The sequence below is a fragment of the Sturnira hondurensis genome, unplaced genomic scaffold (genome assembly GCF_014824575.4).
Source record: "Sturnira hondurensis isolate 20B ecotype Veracruz unplaced genomic scaffold, ASM1482457v3 Scaffold0014384, whole genome shotgun sequence".
NCBI classification, from domain to species: domain Eukaryota; kingdom Metazoa; phylum Chordata; class Mammalia; order Chiroptera; family Phyllostomidae; genus Sturnira; species Sturnira hondurensis.
In genome coordinates this window covers 3,329,501-3,350,826 of record NW_028087015.1, presented here as the reverse complement: position 1 = coordinate 3,350,826, position 21,326 = coordinate 3,329,501, and the positions used below count along the sequence as shown (strand labels likewise).

The 21,326-nt window shown below is 41.8% G+C and overlaps 1 protein-coding gene across 1 annotated transcript in view; it reads right to left on the bottom strand.

Moving 5' to 3' along the window:
- The window catches only part of ADAMTS6 (ADAM metallopeptidase with thrombospondin type 1 motif 6), a 250,909-nt gene that overhangs the window by 10,394 nt on the left and 219,189 nt on the right, over positions 1 to 21,326 (bottom strand). The window contains exons 22-24 of the mRNA XM_037062866.1: positions 15,780 to 15,984; positions 8,201 to 8,377; positions 1,996 to 2,152 (exon numbers count right to left, since the gene is read on the bottom strand). Of these exons, the coding sequence (XP_036918761.1) occupies positions 1,996 to 2,152; positions 8,201 to 8,377; positions 15,780 to 15,984 (539 nt within the window). The remainder of the gene's footprint in view (positions 1 to 1,995; positions 2,153 to 8,200; positions 8,378 to 15,779; positions 15,985 to 21,326) is intronic.

The window sequence follows — 21,326 nt, the reverse complement described above, 5'->3', positions numbered from 1 at the left end:
TGTTATTCAAATTTCATTATTTTATTATGGCTTTGGGGACTAATGTGTTTAACTTCCCTATAGATACCTAAATTCTTTCTCACGATTAATGATTATCTTTGAACCTTCAGAGTCTTACTGAACACCTCCATCTCTCTCAGCCCCATGTCTAATTGTACATGAGGTTATTTTTTTCCTTTCCATTTTATTTTCCTGTTTTTCAGTTTGTTACCCTCCTTTTGATCCCTGCTGTATCTGCCTCAGTTCAAGCCGTTATCATCTCTAGCCCGAACTCCTTGAACAACTCTCTAACTCTGCTCTCACACAAGAAGGCCTCCCTCTGCTCTGACACTCCTGCCGTCCTACGCATGTCACTCCCCAATTTCCTTCACTTGTTTCCTAAACTCATGGAGTCCTAACTTTCTTCCACTGCATACAGGGGCCTCTGAACCCAAGTCCTCCCACTCTCTTTATAGCTTCGTTTCCTCTGCCTGCTCACCTGCCAACCCACGGCAGCCTTGCTGAGCAACCTCCACGCCGCTGTGCCTGTACACTCTTGTTCTCTGCCAGGAATGCCCAGAATCTCCATGTCTTCTTGGCAAACTGTGACCCACCCAAGGGACCCACTCATGCTTGTCTTCTCCATGCTGCTGCTGCTGATTACCCCGTCCTCTGTGGGCTCCTGTAGCATTTTTCCGTCCTGTTACAGTGCTGCCCAGTTGTGGTGATTACCTGTTTGCATGCTGCCACCCTTACTAAACTGCGATCCATCTGAGGAGAGGGACCTTGCATTCCTTTCACAGTATCTTTGCCTGGCACATGGTAGGTATGTTTGATGAGTAAATGAATTAATGGTTGAATAAACGAAGTGTATTTTTTAAAAACCATTACATTGAGGGGTAGAAAGATATACATGTGATAAAGCAAGTTGAGTAAAATGTTAAGGCTAAAATCCAGATGGTGGGTGTTCACTGTACAATTCTTTAAACTTTGCTGTATGTTTGAACTTTTTATTATTTTCACAATAAAATGTTAGGAGAGGAATCACTTCCTAGACTTTGGTATTATAGTTTAAACCAGCCCCAAGGTTTTGGCAGTGGCCTATATCATACATAGAGACCCCAATGAAAGATGGTATTTCATTCTGATTTATTTATTTATTTTAAAGATTTTACTTCATTTTAGAGAGAAGAGAAGGGAGGGAGAAAGACAAGAAGAGAAATATAGATGTGAAAGCGAAACATCGATTGGATGCCTCTCATGCGTGCCTCAGCTGGGTACGAACCCACAACCCAGGCATGTGCTCTGACTGGGAATTGAGCCAGTGACCTTCGCTCTGCTGCTTTGCAGGACGATGCCCAACCAACTGAGCCACACTGATCAGGGCTATTTTACTTTTCTTTTCATTGAATATATTGGGATGACATTGGTCGACAAAATCGTATAGGTTTCAGGTGTACAATCCTATATCATCTGTATATTGTATTGTGTGCTCACCACCCAAAGCCAAGTCTCCTTCCATCACCACTTATCCCCCCCTTCCCTCCGTTACCTCCCCTTGTACCCATCCTCTCTGGCAATCACCACGCCATTGTCTGTGTGTATGGGCTGTTTTTCTTTTTGCTTAATCCCTTCACCTTTTTCACCCAGCCCGCCTTTCCCTCGGAGAGCAGTCAGTCTTCTCTCTGTGAGTCTGTTTCTATTTTGTTTGTTAGTTTATTTTGTTCATTTCACATTTCACATATGAGCAGATGTGACTTTAGAGATTATCGATTCCGATCTCTCATTGTATGGATTAGCAAGTTTAGCTCCAGAAATGTTAAGTGACTTAAGAAGGTCATACAGTTAGTGGAAGAGTCTGAAAAAAACTTAGGGTCTCTGATCACGTACCCAGTATATACACAGCTTTCATAAGTGCTCCATACAAACACTGGTTTGATGGGGCTCTTCAAACCCCAGGAACCAGCACAAGTGAGTCGCTGGAGACCACAGGCTCCTTCTTCTTGGGAAACTCACCTTCAGTATTGGAAATGGGGGTACTGTCACATTTGCTTTCACACTGCTGCATCGATGGAGGCCGCACAGTTTCTGGACAGTCACTAGATGCCTGTCCAGTGTAGGAGAGACATTGCACAGTCCGCATCTGTTGTCCAAGGCCACACTGAGCAGAACACTAAACCCAAAGACAGAGAGAAACAAAATATTGATCTCAACAATTCTCAGGAGGTAAAAAAGATACTATGTCATTTCAAATATCACGTATGTCAGCGTTCAAAGCCCACCACGCACAGTTCATCTTGGGGAGGTGTATGACTAGGTCATTCTCCTAGAGAACTGGTTTGGAAATTCAAGGATCAGTTTACACCCAAGAAAGGAGAAGCAACATAGTTCCGAGAAGTCATCAGATGAAGATTTCTTGTACTAGTATTCCAACGCTTCCAAGCAGCGTGGGTGAACTCTAATAGGAGTCTAATAAGAAAGTCCTCATGAGGAAGTAGAATAATCAGAGAATCCAGGACTGAGGCATCACTATTGCTCATTGCTTATTACAGGCTCTGGGCAAACAACCCACGGCGTATTAGTGCTCTGAACCTGATCAAAACTTTAGTTCAGTGTAACATTAGTGACTGCTGCAGAGCCTGGTGATGGGACCAGTTTCTCATGAAGAGTAAGTACCACAAGTTCTCTAAGGTGGTATGAGCCACGAAAACCAGAGAAGTGGTCTGATGTCAGCCAATTTGCATGTCTCCCTCTCCTTTTTTATCTATTCAGGGACTTAGTTATTTCAGAATTGAAGTTACTCTTGGAGTGGCTTAGTTTCAGCTGGGACTGATGCACTGTCCAGGCTGAAGAATGAAGCTGGGTCTATTCTTTGGGCCTGTCACCCAGAACACCAGAAAGCCTGTGAGATTAGAGATCAAAGAGATGAGGAGCTAACCAGTGTCAAGATGGGCCATGGTGATGTTTACAAGGTAAACAAACTGAGGGTGACTTTGTTTGCAAAAACTCTGGAAGCACATACAGGACTTGCAAGGATATGCACAGACACTTTTAAGTTTCTACATGCAGAAAAACATATAAATACACTATAAAAATGTACTAAAGCATCTTTGATTTTTCAGTGTTAATTTTAAGAAACTGAATTTAAAATATAAATGAAAAGAAAAGGATTTATGACATTTAAAAGTATAATCTCACATTATCAATTGATAATTGATAATCTCACAACAGCAAAATTTTTTTCTTTTTGTTAGATTTTCTTTATTTATTTTTAGAGAGATGAGAGGGAGGGAGAAACAGAAACAGCCCAATGTGTGAAAGATGGACCAGTTTGTGCCCTGACTGGGAAGTGAACTGGTGACCCTTTGGTTTGCAGGCTGGTGCACAATCCACTGAGCCACACCAGCCAGGGAGAATACACAAGCACTTTAAAGGGACTTAACAGTATATTGCAATGAAGAATGTCTAAAAAGGGAATTACTACCTGGTTTAAATAAAAATTATGAGAGCATGTTTGTACTGATTCTTTAATAGCATAATCAATTATATATGTGACAATGTCACACTTCTACAGTGGAAATTTAACTATACAATGCTCATGTGTATTCCCTGTGAACATTTTATAAATTAAACTAAATACTATTATATAAAACCAAATTATTTATTGTTTGCTATACAAATGCAAATGTTAATTATTTTATGATCCTATTTCTTTTGTCTCCCAACAGGGCCACGTAAGTCTATTTACCTGCCTTAATGGGGACTGAAAATCTTTGCCTGCTCCAAAATGTGACAAAGGAGGTCAGCAGATCCCACTGTACTCTACCATATTACATTTTGGCCAGACTTTTGCTAACTGCTTCTATGAAATGCATTATTTTTTAACATAACCCAGTAGATTCTCTTTTTGACATGCAAAAAAACCCAATACTTAACTTTCCTTTTATCCCAATACCAGTTTGTTTTAAAGGGTTTAAGGTGCTTTCAATAAGGTAACACAATTTTAAAGTAAGTGAGAAAGAAAAGGAATTGGGACATAAACTGGAAATGAGTCTAATATTAAAATACATACTAAAAGCCTTATATACTTGCTTCCCAATGTATCATCTCCAACAGAAGTTGGATGTTTCAGAGACTGTCAATTAGTACCCCCATATCTTTTCTGTGAGGTTAAGAGGAGTTATTTTTAATTTTATTTTTTCTTTAAAAAATATTTTGTTATTATAACTGTCCCATTTCCCCCCCTTTATTCCCCTCTGCCCTGCAACCCCCTCCCACCAGCATTCCCCCTCCACCTTAATTCATGTCCATGGGTCATACATGTAAGTTCTTTGGCTTCAACACTTCCTATATTATTCTTAACCTCCCTGTTTTGTACCTACCATTTAGACTTCTTATTCCCTGTACCTTGTCCCCCCCCCATTTCCTCCCCTCCTCCTCCCTGCTGATAACCCTCCATATGCTCTCCATTTCTGTGATTCTGTTCCTGTTCTAGTTGTTTGCTTAGTTTGCTTTTGTTTTTGTTTTCTAGGTTCAGTTGTTGAGAGTTGTGAGTTTATTGTCATTTTCTGTTCATGGTTTTTATCTTCTTTTTCTTAGGTAAGTCCATTTAACATTTCATATCATAAGGGTTTTGTGATGATGAACTCCTTTAACTTGACCTTCTCTGGGAAGCACTTTATCTGCCCTTCCATTCTAAATGATAGCTTTGTTGTAAAGAGTAATCTTGGATGTAGCTCCTTGCCTTTCATGACTTTGAAGACTTCTTTCCAGCCCCTTCTTGCCTGCAAGGTCTCTTTTGAGAAATCAGCTGATAGTCTTATGGGAACTCCTTTGTAGGTAACTGTCTCCTTTTCCCTTGCTGTTTTTAAGATTCCTTCCTTATTCTTCATTTTGGGTAATATAATTATGATGTGCCTTGGTGTATGCTTCTTTGGGACTCTCTGAGCTTCCTAGACTTCCTAGAAGTCTATTTCCTTTGCCAGATTGGGGAAGTTCTTCATTATTTTTTCAAACGAGTTTTCAAAGTCTTGCTCTTCCTCTTCTCTGGCACCCCTATGATCCGGATGTTGGAACGTTTAAACATGTCCTGGAGGTTCCTAAGCCTCTCCTTATTTTTTTGAATTCTTGTTTCTTCTTTCTGTTCTGGTTGTCTGTTTCTTTCTTCCTTCTGATCCAAACCATTGATTTGAGTCCCAGTTTCCTTCCCGTTACTGTTGGTTCCCTGTATATTTTCCTTTATCTCACTTTTCATAGCCTTCACTTTTTCCTCTATTTTCTGACCATATTCAACCATTCCTGTGAGCATTCTGATTACCAGTGTTTTGAACTGTGCATCTGATAGGCTGGCTATCTCTTCATCACTTAGTTGTATTTTTTCTGGAGCTTTGATTTGTTCTTTCCTTTGGGCCATTCTTTTTTGTCTCAGCACACCTGTAAGTAGTAGGGTGCAGAACCTTAAGTGTTTGCCGGGGGTGGGGGTGACCCATGTTGCTGATTTGTGGCGCTGTATGTGGGAAAGGGGTCTGAGAGGGAACAGTGTTGCTTGTTCAGCTCTCTGCCATTTCAGTCACTCCCCCCACTACCCACAAGAAAATTGGGCCCTTCTGGTGCTGATTCCAGGTGGGTGGGTTTGTGTACATTCTATGACCCTGTGGGTCTCACCACAGAACTCTCCTGTGAGGCTGGGAGTTTCTCCTGCTGCCTTGACCCCACAGGTTTTTACAGCCAGAGGCTTTGAGGCTTTATTTCCTCACACGGGAAACCTGGGTTGCATGGTCCGTCTCGCTCCTCAGATGTTCTCGCTGCAGTGTATCTGCACTCAAATGTGGACTGTCTACTCTACCAGCTGCCACTTTGCCTGCCCAGGTCCTCCAGCTGCTGCAGCTACCTTGCTGTGAGTCCTCTCTGCCCAGCTGCTCATCCCCGTCCCTCCTACCTGTCTGGATGTTTCTTCTTTAAATCGTTGGTTGTCATACTTCCATATAGTTCAATTTTCTGTCAGTTCTGTTTGTTTTTTCTTTTTAAATTTGTTGTCCTTCTTTTAGTTGTGTGCAGAGGCACAGTGTGTCTACCTATGTCTCCATCTTGGCTGGAAGTCAAGAGGAGTTATTTTGCAAGTAGGAAAATCAAGACCCTGATGTTAAATGATTTATTCTTGAAATAGTTGAGAGTGTTGGGACAGAATTCAAAGTTTTGGTAGCTTGTTCAAATCTTGGGCCATCTAGATTATTTTGCTTTTAATTTTAAGTGAAAATGCCAGACTCCAAGGGATAGGTAGCAATGAGAGAAGAGCACAGGTGTAGAGGAATATAGCTGAGTGTGTCTATGGTGGCTGCTGCTCTTTGTGTATTGTTTCACATTCACACCTTACACCTACATGTTTTTTTAATTATATGCACTTTTAAATTTTTTGTATCTTTTTAAATTTTCTTCTTTTAAGTATATTTTATTGATTATGCTATTGGTTTTCCCAATTTTCTCCCTTTATCCCCCCTCACGCTGGACCCCCCAACCCTCCAGCTTCCTCCCCCTCACACTTAGTTCATGTCCATGGGTTGTACATATTAGTTCTTTGAGTTCTGTTTCTTATACCATTTTTTACCTCTCCCCATCTATTTAATACTTACCAATTATGCTTCTTCATCCCTGTACCTTTTCTTTCCTATTCCTCCCTTCCCCCTCCCCATTGGAAACCCTCCATGTGATGTCAATTTCTCTAATTCTCTTCCTATTCTGGTTGTTTGCTTAGTTTTTTGCTTTTGTTGTTTTATTTCTTTTTTTTTAGGTTCATTTGTTGATAGTTGTGAGTTTGTTGTCATTTTACTGTTCATAGTTTTGATTTTCCTTTTCCCTTAAACATTTCACATAATAATAGCTTTGTGATGATGAACTTCTTTAACTTGAGCTTATTTGGGAAGCACTTTATCTGCCCTTCCATTCTAAATGAAAGCTTTGCTGGATAGAGCAATCTTGGATGTAGGTTCTTACCATTCATGACTTGGAATACTTCTTTCCAGCCCTTCTTGCCTGTAAGCTTTCTTTTAAGAAATCAGCTGATAGTGGGCATTCCTTTATAGGTAATTCTTTACTTTCCTCTTGCTGTTTTTAAGATTCTTTCTTTATCTTTAATCTTGGATAACTTAATGATGATGTGCTTTGGTGTGTTCCTCTTTGGGTCCCTTCTTTGCAACTCTGTGCTTCCTGGAAGTCTGTTTCCTTAGCCAGATTGGGGAAGTTTTCCTTCATTACTTGTCCAAATGACTTTTCAAAGTCTTACTCTTCCTGTTCTCCTTCTGGCACCCCTATAATTCAAATATTGAAACATTTCAAGTTGTCAAAGAGGTTCAACAGTCTCTCTTCATTTTTTTTGAATTCTTGTTTCTTCATTCTGTTCTGGTTGAATGTTTATTTCTTCCTTTTGTTCCAAATCATTGCTTTGAGTCCTGGTTTCCTTCCTGTCACTGTTGGTTCCACTTTGCTTTATTTCATTTTGGATATCTTTCATTTGTTCTTTCATGTTTCGACCAAGCTCAATCAGTTCTGTGAGCATTTTGATTACCAGGGCTTTAAATTCTCCATCATACAGATTGGCTATCACCTCATTACTTAGCTCTCTTTCTGTAGTTTTGCCCTGTTCTTTTATTTGGCCCTATTTCTTTGTTTGGGGCCCCTATGAAGTTGTGAGGGGGCAGGGCAACCCTCTTTGCTGCACTGGGCATTGCCTGTTGGGGAGAGGCCAGAGAAAGAGCAATGCAACTCCCCTGCTTGGCTCTAGCCCACTTTCCAGTGAACTCTTAGGTGAGACCGGAAGTTTCTCCCACCATGGCAACCACTGTAGTCCACAACCAGCTCTGAGTCTCAGTTTCCCCTTAGGTCAGTGCTGCCCTGCACAGCCTGCCACCTTGCTGTGGTTTCTCTCCATCTGCCACCTTACCAGTCTGGTTGTTCTGTTTAACTGTTTAATTCTGTGGTGGTTGTATTTCCATGCAGTTTGATTTTCTGGCACATGTGGTTGTTTATTGATTTTAGATTGGCTGTTATCTTCCTTTTGGTTGTGGAAGCAAGTGAAGGGTTTCTACTATACCTCCATCTTGGCCGGAACTTACACCTAGATTTCTGTGTGTTGTTGTTCCTCTCCTGAGCCCTTACAATGAGCCAGTCAGGAGCCTAGATGTCTCAAGGTGCCACTTCAGAGGAGCCCACAGAGCAACTGCCTTACCTGGCCCCAGTCTCCTGTCACCCAGCGAGGAGGGGGGCAGCTACGTAAACTGCAGCGGACACGGGTAGGGGGCTTGCTCTGCTCTGGACACTGTGCAGCTGGGAATGTTTTAGAAAGGTCACTGCTCTTGCACAGAACAATCCGATGCTTGAATCCTGAACCACATTTAGGAGTGCACTGGAAAGAAAACAAATACTAATGAATAACAATGGTAAATAAAATTCGAAGAAAGTTTTCTTAGAGTAAATATGTGTTAGGGCATACAGTACATATCCTCACTAAATGCTAGGTAAAGTCTTTCAGATATGAAACTTCCTTAAACATTTAAGCAGAAGTACTTTTATCTTTTTCCCTAAGGTCTTTATGAACTAAACCCCAAGTTTGCTTTTCTTGGCTAACTTATTTTCTTCTGTTATTGAGGGTAGGTTTATTCCTCAATTCCTCCCTCTCCTTGGCCACATTCAGCTGTGATAAGATTTTGCTAATTTTTGGAATGTGGAATCGTTGGTTTCCTACTTGCTGGGTGTAGTCTTCTGAAGAAAATTCTTATGTTATTAGTAGCCCACAAGAACTTGTCTTTGTGAAGCAAGCTAGAGGTAAATTTACATGTGCATCTTACAGTGTGGTGGCTATGACTACATGGTCACAGGTGATGGTTTATTGAACAGAAAGTCTCTGGATTTGTCCCTGTCCATCAGTTAAACATAATGGATTTTACTGTTCTTTAGTTGGATCAGTCTGTTCACACTAAGGAAAAGGTGCTTCTTCCTATGTCACAAAGAGCATTATGTACGTCTTTTCCAGGTTAACTAACATAGTGAGTGACTGAAGTCCTCCAGCTTTCTCCTCTGTATGTCTGAACCCTTCCTTAAAATTTGTACTTTGTCTCAGTCAAGTGAGAACCTTATTCTACAACAATGTTAAGCCCTGTTTCTACTCCTTTTATTTAAAAAAAAATTCACATCTCCTATAGGAACTAGACTGGGGGGAAAAGCACAAAAATAAAAGACTGTCTTTACACTTCCAGGGGCTCATAGTTTTACGTAGGAGATAGACATGTGAATGCAAGTTTAAATGCCAAGAAAGAGGATGTAGAATTTATAAATTCTATGCCTCTCATCACCATCTGCCTATCTTTGTATGTATTTACCTATCTTTTTACCCCTACCAGATTACAAGTTCATTAAAATTCTCTTATTTCCACTTTACCTTTTTCTCCCACCCTGACCCCATGATCCAGCAGAGGGCTTTGAGTTTACACTCAGCAAATATAACTGTCCTTTATCTAAAAATACAATGGTTCTGATTTACCATCAAGTACACCAAGATGTACTAGTTGTGAGATGGGGGCATCTCAATGAGCACTACACACCCCAGAGTGGCTGTGTCTGGAGCAATCCTTGAGCCCAGTACATGTCATAGAAAGAAAGAAAAATACTAACATTTTTTTCAGGTGAAAATCACAATCCCATGAACACATTTCACCACAATGAATGTAATAACTAAATATTTCCCCCAACTTAGGAAAAATTGTCATTAGGATGCATTTTCAAAGAGGATAACATTCAGTTCTTTCCAATAAGGTTCCAGAAGAGGATTTAGTTAGGGATCAAGAGAAATTTCTGACCCCTGTTATTCCTTTTCACAGCCAAATCATATTCTTATTTCCAGCTGCTGCTTCACTCCACCCATATAATCAACCACTAGGTTCCATTAATTCGATTCCTAAATCTCTCTCATGTCTGTTGACTTCTCTGTCCCCACTGCTGCCTACCTTACTACAGACAGCAGCACTGCCTACACGTAATATTGGAATGGCTTTCTAATAGGTATCCTGTTTCCTGCTCTTGCTTCACTCCAATCTACTCCCTAAAAAAGCATTTGAAACCACACCAGGAAAAACAATTTGGCTCTCACTTACAAAGGATAGAAATGTTAGTGTTTGGGGGTGAGACTGAGTTATCTCTAGAGAGGGGGGCTTCATGTACTTAGCTATATACCAAGGTAGAACCTGGGAGTAAGGTCCTACTCCCAGGTGGCATCACAAATGGTGTGCAAAACTAAACGCAGTCCCTTCAGGGTGGATTTCCCCTCCTCCTTCTTAAGTAAGGTTACCTAAAAGTTAGTCCTAACAGTCAACTGATTATGGGGCCAGTCATCACTTGTCCAAGAATAAGTACAAAACATAGGCCATTTCCAGTGGGTATTTTGGGAGTCAGAAGAAACTCTGCCGACACATCAAAAGATAGGTTGAGGATGGCTGGAGCCCATCCACAGAGTACAGCCATACTTTTAAGAGTTACATGCCAAAAGAGGACAAGAACAGAAAGCCATTTAAGTCCAACATATAGCATAGGTGACCCCAGGATTGAGGCTAGTTGATAGGACATAGGAAGCCATGGCTTGATCAGTTTCACAAAAGGCTGCTGAAGAGCCATTTTTCCCTGAAGTAATTTGGCTTTTTTTCTTCTATTGCCATACGCGCTGGGTGGGTTTCACTGACAGGGAAAACGAAAAACGGTTCCTGGCCTTGCAACAATGGAAATTTTATATTAGAGCAGCCGGCAATGAAAAGGAAAAGGTCAAAGGGTACATTCTTCTTGCTGCAACATGTTTTCACCAGTTGAACCTCACCCTGGTGATTAGCAGAGCTCAGACAGCTGATAGTGGGAAGAGGGCAGAGAGGAGGGAGGTTTTCGTGGGCGCGTCAGAAGGATATTGTGAGAAATATTTGCAGAAGTTAGCTGGAAGGGTTCGAATACTGCCTGCTCTTCCGTCTGCTGGGGCCTCCTTTTCCCATTAGTGGGAGGTGTTCCATTCCCCTGGGAAGAACAGGCTCATTGTTCTCACTTTGTTCTCCAGAGCTACTCAGAGCTACTCAGACATTTATTTCACATAATGCAATTTACTTTCACTTGTTTTTTTTTAGCCGATCCAGGAAAGAGGTGGGCTTCTTGGTAACATAACGAAATGGAAGTGAGAGAGTGCACCCCTCTCGTGGAACATAAACAGGAGGGACTGAATGGGGGGGAAACTACCCCTCCTGGCTGAAGGACGAAGATGGTAGCACTGGCCTTGTCCAACCAGGACCTTTGAGGAGGGAATGGCAGCATTGCTTGAGCCACGCTTATCCTAGAATCACTTTCCTGCATTGTCTGCAGAGAGGCATCAGTGGCTGCCAATTCTTTATTCAAGGTGATTGTCCCAACACGCACACTTGAAGCCCCCCCACACAATTTCTTTCCTCTAAGCTTTGACTCAGCTGGCTTAAAGAAGATAGCAGGTGGGGGGAGTGGTGGGGGGAATGGAGATAGCTGTAGTTACACAACAATAAATAAATACACAGATAAATAAAGAAGTAGATATATAAGCAAACAGAGAAAGAAAGAGAAACAAAGAATGAAAGAAAGAAACTAGCAGAAATATGATTAAGGACTTCCGCCAAGATGGAGGCATAGGTGGAAACACTGTGCCTTCTCCCACAACCAAGTTTGAATACAACAAAGGTTTGGAGAAACAAAGACACAACCAAACGACAGAAAATTGAATTATACGGAAGTCCGACTACATCTAACCGTTCAATGGGGACGGTAAGAGGGGCGGAGCCAGCAGCGGAACTGGGTCGGGCAGGAAAGGGCCCCCGACCCAGGCGCGCAGGCAGACGGGAACCAGTTGGGGTGTGGGGCAGACCGTGGGCACATATTCGCGCGCAGTGAGACAGACCACGCAGGCCCCAGGGGGCGAGGGCTGACGGCGGTGGCACACTCTCGTGCAGTGGGACGAAACGCGTGGGCCCGGTGACGGCAGCAACTGCGGCACCGGTGAGGGCTGTGGCGGCAGGCGGCAGGCGGCAGACGGGACGCCATAGTCCCTCTTTGACCCCGCACCCACATACAGCGTCACAACCCAGCGACTTAGTTGCCCTGCAATACCAGTGAGAGCCATTGTCCCTCTTTGACGCCGCCCCCACACACAACGTCACAACCCAGCGACTTAGTTGCCCTGTTCTAGTGGACACTTTAGGGCTCTGATCCTGCTATGGAACAGGCACGAACAACCCGAAAGATGGTGCAAGAAGAACTCAAAGTCCCAGAGCCAATAACTCTAAGCGACCAAGAAATTGCCAGCCTCTCAGAAGCACAATTCAGGACACTATTTATCAGGATGCTCACAGAACTGGTAGATTATAGTCACAAATTAGAGGAACACAGTCACAAATTAGAGGAATATATGAAGGCTAAACTAATTGAAATGAAGGGAGATGCAAAGGAAACCAATAGTGATGGAAAGGAAACGGGGACACAAATCAATGGAATGGACCAGAAGGAAGAACAAAACATCCCACCAGAAAGGAATGAAGAAATGAGAATTCAAAAAAATGAGGAGAGGCTTAGGAACCTCCAGGACATCTTTAAACGTTCCAACATCCGGATTATAGGGGTACCAGAAGGGGGAAAGAAACAGCCACGAGTGGAAAACTTATTTGAACAAATAATAAAGGAGAACTTCCCCAGTCTGGCAAAGGAAATAGACTTCCAGGAAATCCAGGAAGCTCAGAGAGTGCCAAAGAAGTTGGACCCAAGAAGGAACACACCAAGGCACATCATAATTACATTAGCCAAGACTAAAATGAAGGAGAGAATCCTAGAAGCAGCAAGGGATAAGGGGACAGTCACCTACAAAGGAGTACCCATCAGACTGTCAGCGGATTTCTCAAAAGAGACCTTACAGGCAAGAAGGGGCTGGAAAGAAGTATTCCAAGTCATGAAATCCAAAGACCTACAGCCAAGATTGCTTTATCCAGCAAAACTTTCATTTAGAATGGAAGGACAGATAAAGTGCTTCTCAGATAAGGTCAAGTTCAAGGAGTTCATCATCACCAAGCCCTTATTATATGAAATGCTAAAGGGACTTATATAAGAAAAAGAAGATGAAAAATATGAACAGTGAAAGGACAGCAAACACACAGTTATTAACAACCACACCTAAAACAAAAGCAAACCAAGAGGACAGCTAGATCAGGAGTGGAACCATAGAAATGAAGAACACATGGAGGGTTAGCAACAGGGGAGTGGGAGGAGGAGAAGGGGGGAGAAGGCACAGAAAATAGCATAGATGGTAGGTAGAAAATAGATAGTGGGGAGGGCGAGAATAGTGGGGGAAATATAGAATCTAAAGAACTTGAGACAGGTGGTTATAAACTAAGGGGGGGAGAATGGTGGGGGAGGGAGGGTGCGGGTGGAGGGGATTGAAGGGGGGGAATAGAACAACTGTAATGGTATAATCAATAAAATATATTTAAAAACAAACAAACAAAAAAAAAGAAATATGATTAAAAGCCCCCTTGCTTGCACATATTTCCTCAGGCGGCTCCCAGGAACGCCTAAGGGCCTCTTAGAGAGGCTCGAGCAGATCACTTCTAAGATGGGATAGATAACAACCAAAACTCTAAAAGTGGGATAACCATAACCAACATGAGGTTGAATTAGGAAGAAAGCCTTAAAATGGTATCTGGAATGAAAACATAGAGTAATACACATAAGATATTTCTCAAGGTGATTATATTGGGTTGTTTTATATTAAAATGAAAATATAATGATACAGAAATATGTAGGTCAAGAGACCAATGTGAAATGAGTCTGCATGAGGAGGTTTTGGTGTTTTAGTGGTTAGTAGAAATTTTTTCTAGTTTCTGCTTATGAACTTGTCTATTTTCTCCACTTTTTGTAGAAAAATGATGTGGTATACAGCTTTCTAGCCAAGCCTTTTTGTTACTTATCACTACTTTATTCAATCTTACCATCCATTTATTCTTGAAAACAAACCCTTGTCTCCAGTCCTGCAGGGTCTTTGTGTTTCTGTTCAGTTGTTTCTCTTCTGGGAAACGCCTCCTCCAGCTTCCCTCTCCTCTCCCCTGCTCCAAACCCTGTGCTCCCTCAACATGCAGCTCAACTCCCATCAACTCAGAAGCCTTCGATCCTACTCCAGGCTGTTCTCTCCTTCTCAGCTTCAAATTTCCATGTCACTTACATTTATGCCACACAACCCACCATTTCATTAAATACTGTCTTATATTATTCTCTAGTTGTTAAATGGATATTTCTTCTTTTCTCAACCTTATAAATTCTTTGCATTCTCCACAGTGTCTATACCAGTGTGTTTAGTAAGACTCAATCATATTTGTGGACCTGACCTAAAACCGCAAAACTATTGCAGCCAATCATCAGGTCTCTCATTGTAATTCTCCAAAAAAAATTTTTGTCATCATTAATCAAAGACTATATATGGACTTCTATATGGGTCTTGGGTACTGAAGTACTAATGTGTACAACTCTGTAGAATGTCTATTTTTTACCAATGGATGTTACCTTTCAAATGAATTTAAGAGTTAACTCCCCCATTCTTAGGGAACAGAAGAATTTATACTGTTTTTTCCATAACCACTGAGTGAAAAATACCAAGAATATTTTTATGTTTGATTGAAATACAAATAAAAGTTAGGTGGGCAGAATGTAATTACTAAAGCTGGACTACGGCCAGGAAACTTGGGAGAACACTCCCAGTTCCTGCCAAATTCCGTGGATAACCACAGCTGGTCCAAAGCTACCTTTCCTTGTGCCCCTTAAACACCGTCCACCTGAGCCCCACGCCGCTAACTACATACGGCCACTCAAGCACTAAGATTCACAGGGGGAAAGGTTACATCCAGAGGTCTCTAAATAACAATGTTTAATTTGTTTTTTGTTTATTTTTTGAGAAACTTACGAGGTCTACAGGAAACACCTAAAGCAAGTACCACAATGTTTTCAGCAGGAATTGCATCCTGTTGTGCCACCTGGAAGAAGGGCCTTTAGCTCTATAACGAGGACTCATCCCGCTCCCCATTCACCACCACCACAGAGAGACTCAGCTCCTCTTCGGGAAACGTGGAGAACGGCACAGTGTGCACACGTGAATGTTCATGCAGAACGAGGAGTTAAGAATTAACTCTACCTCTCACCTCATTTTTCATGAGACCATTTTTCTGAGGCCTCTGGATTATACTGGGATCTTTTATATACACGTACATCAGAAAAACATCATCTTAGGTCTTCCTCACTGCTCATTTAAATGGAGGTAATGATAAAATCTAAATTTGACTTTTTGGGATGAGGTTTCTTCTCCCAATTCAGAAGAAGGAATTAAAATATGTATAGATATATAACAAGTGACAATAATTGACAAAGATTCGTGTCTGAGTTATGTAGTTAGGCTGGAACATTACTTAGGGGAAAAAAGTAATATAACATGTCCCTGATTCTGAGCTTGTGAGGCTGTTTAAGAATAATAAGGAAGAAAAACCACTTGGATGAGTACTCACTATAACACTTTTTCAAATTCACTGACTTCCTTGCCCCCCGCAAAAAAACCCCATACTTCCTGATAATCAGCAATAAAATATAGCATGGCCAAGTTCACTATTTGACAGTCCTTACTTATTATGTTCTAAGATGCTCACATGCTCAGGTGTCCTTAATGTTAAATGCTTTGCTGTTAATAGTTAAGATATCTCACAACACACAGCCTCAGATTTCCTTACTTCTGACCAATCCAAAGCCACCCACTGGGGTGGACATGACTGGTTGTTGCAGGTCTCTTTTTCAACAGGCCGGTGTGTCAAACAACTGCTGTAGTCCAGTGTCTCCTCCTCAGAAGGTCCAGTCTTCCTGATGCAGAGCACTGCCCGGGTACGTATTCCACCATCACAGGTCTTGCTACATTCCAACCAATCCCCGATGAACCACCTGCAGCAAGAAGGAAAAAGAAACACCGAAAAGCATTTTCTCAGTATAGCCAGAGATTTTCAGCTGAGTAAAGGCACTTTTACCAACAGACTGCATCCTTTTCCTGTAAGAGCTGACATTTCATTGTTGTTGATGTGACAAATGACAAATGAAAGAACTGCTAAGGAAGAGAGAACTTCTTGTCAATTGCCTCCTCAAGTGCAGAGCAGGGGCTTTGCAGCAGGCAGAATTATGTCCAAGTAAGTAATGCACTCTGTATTTTTTAAAAATATTTTATTTATTTATCTTTAGAGGGGAAGGGAAGGAGAGAGGAAGAGAAATATCAGTGTATGGTTGCTTCTTGTGCATCCCCTGCTGGGAACTAGCCGCTGCTGGGAACTGGCCTGCAACCCAGGAATGTGCCCTGACTGGGAATCGAACCGCGATCATCTGGTTCACAGGCCCGCGCTCAATCCACTGAGCTACACCAGCCAGGGCTGCACTCTGTATTTTTTAACCTCTCTGATTTTTCTCCTTCATTATTAATTTCTAAACTGAGGATAACAATAGGATCATGATATTGTCACAAAGATTAAGTAAAGTAATATTTGAAACTGCCTGTCATGTGCTGGTAAATGGTTAATGACTGGCATTTCATAGGAGGGAGGGAGACCTGATTTGTTGTGTTAGCCAATTTTCGTGGTATAAATACCTCGCTGTGACCATTCAAGCCATCTCAAGATGCAGTGAGCGTGAGAAGAGAAGATATGCTGCTAGCAGGATCTTAGGGGCTCATACTCACTGGCTTCAGCACGCCACTGAGAGCTGCGAACAGAGGGTCTAACATACAACATACAGAGGGTCTAACATACAGTAGCTCTTTTTATTATTACATTGGGGCGGTCTCTCCCATAATTGAGGATTTTATGCTAAAACTTAAGAGATTCGTTCTGATTCCCAGAAATGAACACCAGGCTATGTAGAAGACAGAAGGCCTCTCCTGTCCTTACAGGGGTAAGAAGGCCCAGGCACCCATCCTGAAGACACGACAGTCTTAAAACACCTGCAGCAAGAGCAGAGCCCTGGGTCCGCTCTGTGGAAGCATGGAGATCTCTTGCTTGGACCACTTTACTGCTAAAAATAGCTTCTGCCCAGCTAATGTGAGAAGAATGTGAGAAGTAATGTCTTAACAAAATGAACATCTCACATTTATCTGTATATGATTCTCTTTCCTTGAAGTCATCAGTGACCATATATACGTATATACATATAATTTCAGGATTTGTGTGTGTGTGACAGATACTTTTGCAGGACTCACTCTTTGAGGCACAGTAATTGGTCCAAGAGCTGTGAATCATGACCCAAATCAGAGCAATGAGAATTTGGCTTTAGAATTTTTTTATCTTGACGAAGGCACACCGCACCCTTTTCTTTCTGGTCACAAAGGTAAGGGCTGCTGGTGGCCATGTCCCCTGTGAAGTGGAATTAGGTGATTTGAAAGAATGCAGAGGAGCTAGAGTCCTAATGGTGCTTGATCCTTGATTCTAGCCGTTCCTCAAGCTAAGTGCATTCTTACAGCTCCCTCAGCCTTGTTCCATAAACCAACAAACCTTCTTATGTGCTGAAGTTAGCTGGAATTGAAGTTGTATTATTTCCAACCAGAATCCAGGCTGACATATTGTTACTTTAAATTTAATACATATATGCACACTGCCTACTGTGTTCCAGGCACTGTGCATTGTTTTACAGAAGAAGAAAGTAAAACCCAGTGTTAGAAAAACCTTTCTCCAAAGGCGTGAAAGAGTGATGGTGGAACTAGGACTTGATTCCCCATCAGTTGCTATTTCCACTGAATTTCACTTTTAACACTGCTAAATAGTAGACTCTTGGTCACAAGCATGATGTCACAAGACTTTTTAAATTCAAGACTATAAATCAGGCAACTATCATCAATGGATATGCTCATGTTTTTGGGTGGACAACTACTAAGAGGGAAAAACAAATTTCTCACTATTTCAATGACCTTAGCTCATTGTGCCAGTTTTGCATGGGGAAGATAGCACCTTAGTGAAGTCAGAGTACTAGCAGCCTAAATTTGAGCCTGCATTTAGCTAAATAAGCCACAGTGGCCTTTGTTCATTATTATTTGTAACATTTTTACTTATAGAGAAAGACCAGCATTTAGAAGACCATCGTTAACCGGCTTCTCAATATAAAATATATCTTGTCAAAAATCTAAAAAATTTCTACCCAGAATTGATTTAATGAATAATAAATTAATCCTGAATTAAAAAAAAACTGACGGTAACATTTTTCCAAGTCATTTTGCAGAGAAGATTTAAAGTGGTTTTCATCTTTCTGTTTTGTTTTCCACAGATGAACATGATCCCAAGTTGTTAGTACCATTTTTGGTAAAGAGGAAAATGTGTACTGAGAATAATAACTTTCATGCCAGCCATAGTGAAACTCTGATTCAATTCGCAACAGTGATTTCATCACCGAGATTAGGGGATAAAACAGAAATGTGTGTAACTCAGCCACAGAGTGTTCAGTCATACCACCTCCAGCCATGATCTCATTAGGTCCCATAATGTATGAGGGATAAAGGCCCTCAAATTAAACACAGGTGCCCAGAGTAACAGCAGTGATTCAGGAGGTGTTGCTGGTCTTTGTTGCACGAGGTCAGGGCCACCTCTGCCTTTCCATTCTTTGTCCTCTCTTTTATTGCCAACCATCTTAGCTGAGATGTGTCACTCTAGCATTTAACTTGGAATGTAGGCAAGTAAAAGTATTATAACCACCCGTCCGATTTCCCTTCTGACTGTAACTAATTTCGGGCTTCACACTCAGTTCCTGTTGCATCTTTATTGCTCAGCAAATCATCCCTTCCTGCGTCTGTCTGAAGGATTAAATCACACACTCATTATTTAAATAGTGTTGCAATTTTACCCCTGCATCTAATTGTCTCAGTTCCTCCACTCCCCTGTCCGGTTTAAGACAGATTGCTTTCTCCACCTTCATTCTCCATGTACTTGACCCTCAGATGACTTTCTCCCTATTTCTTTTCTTTTCCTCCACTAGATTCAGTGGTAAAAATCCGAGGGAAAACATCCTTTTGGGAACACCACTTGCTGAACCATTAGAGTCTGAACACTAGCAGGGCTGTTTCTTTCTGAGCTGAAGTCCCATGTGGTCGAACTGCCTTCATCCTCACAAGTTCCTCCTGTCCACTAGACACGAACAATTAGTGGGATTCCTGCTGGAGTGTCTGGGGGAAGAGTGGCTTGGTGCAGCCTGTGTTGGGATCTGCAGTCTCTGTACATTAGGACAAAGACTAGCATTAATGAGATGAGAGAGTAAGAGACACTATAAAAATACTTTGCCCCAGCCTAGGGGATGATGAGAAAGAACTCATCATAAGATCATAATATTATTTTTGATTTTTTACCTTAAAGGGAAATAGCAGAGCACATGAAAATAAATTGCTATTAGGCACTTCCGCCAAGATGGAGGCATAGGTGGAAACACTGTGCCTTCTCCCACAGCCAAGTTTGACTACAACAAAAGTTTTGGAGAACTAAGACACACCCAAAGACCAGAACATGGAATTATACGGAAGTCCTACAGCTACGAACCGTTCAACGGGGACAGTAAGAGAGGCAGAACCAGCAGCGGAACTGGGTCGGGCAGGACAGATCCCCCGACCTAGGCACTAGACGCGCGGGCAGCCCAAAGCCAGTCGGGGTGCAGGGCAGACTGACCAAGGTCGCACATTCGTGCACAGTGAGACGGACCATGCAGGCTCCAGGGGACGAACCCAGTGGTGGCGGGCTGACAGCGGTGGCACACTCAAGTGCAGTGGAACGAAACGCGTTGAGTGCAGTGAAACGCGTGGGCCTGGTGACAGTGGTGGCTGCGGTGCTGGGGGTCGAGGCAGCGGGCAGCAGATGGAAGCCATTGTCCCTCTTTGACCCCGCCCCCACATACAACGTCACAACCCAGCGACTTAGTTGCCCTGCTCTAGTGAAAACCTAGGGCTCTGATCCTGCTACTTAACAGGCACAAACAGCCCAAAAGATGGTGCAAGAGGAACTCAAAGTCCCAGAGCCAATAACTCTAAGTGACCAAGAAATAGCCAACCTATCAGATGCACAGTTCAAAATACTGGTGATCAGGATGCTCACAGAACTGGTTGATTTTAGTCAAAAATTAGAGGAACAAATGAAGGCTAAACTAATTGAAATGAAGGGAGATGTCCAGGAAACCAATAGTGATGGAAAGGAAACTGGGACTCATATCAATGGAATGGACCAGAAGGAAGAACGAAACATCCGACCAGAAAGGAATGAAGAAATGAGAATTCAAAACAATGAGGAGAGGCTTAGGAACCTCCAGGACATCTTTAACCGTGCCAACATCCGGATTATAGGGGTACCAGAAGGGGGAAAGAAACAGCCACAAGTGGAAAACGTATTTGAACAAATAATAAAGGAGAACTTCCCCAGTCTGGCAAAGGAAATAGACTTCCAGGAAATCCAGGAAGCTCAGAGAGTGCCAAAGAAGTTGGACCCAAGGAGGAACACACCAAGGCACATCATAATTACATTAGCCAAGACTAAAATGAAGGAGAGAATCCTAGAAGCAGCAAGGGATAAGGGGACAGTCACCTACAAAGGAGTACCCATCAGACTTTCAGCAGATTTCTCAAAAGAGACCTTCCAGGCAAGAAGGGGCTGGAAAGAAGTATTCCAAGTCATGAAATCCAAAGACCTACAGCCAAGATTGCTTTATCCAGCAAAGCTTTCATTTAGAATGGAAGGACAGATAAAGNAAGGTTGGGATAAATATTGAGATGTTCCAGCCTTTATCCCTGAGTTAAGGGTCTAGTTATCTACCCTTTTTTAATAAATACCATGTAGAAAAATAAAAACAAATCTTCAGAATTTGACATTAACATCTTTAGTCAGAGATTCAAGTATGTAACTTATTAACTACTTACTAAGATACTTAAACTTTCCTAGCTTTTAAAATAGTTTTTAGAACAATTCTCAAAACAAAAAGTTGGTAAGTAAAAAGAGAAAAAGGAAAAGAAATTACTCTTTCCTTAGCTAACTGGAGAGTGAAATTAATATTAAGTAGAAGCCTCTATGTCCTAAATATTCCATAGACAAGATTTTTCTAAATTAGAAATAATTGATGCAATAAATATCTCTGAAATTGTGGCAATTGAGAATGTGTTGATAAAACAGAATTAGAAGGATTAAAGTGTCACCAGACATTTGATTTATAACTCACAGAGTTAGTAATGTCTGGAATAATGGGAAAACATCACTGGAGATCAGCATACTCTCATCTGTAAAATG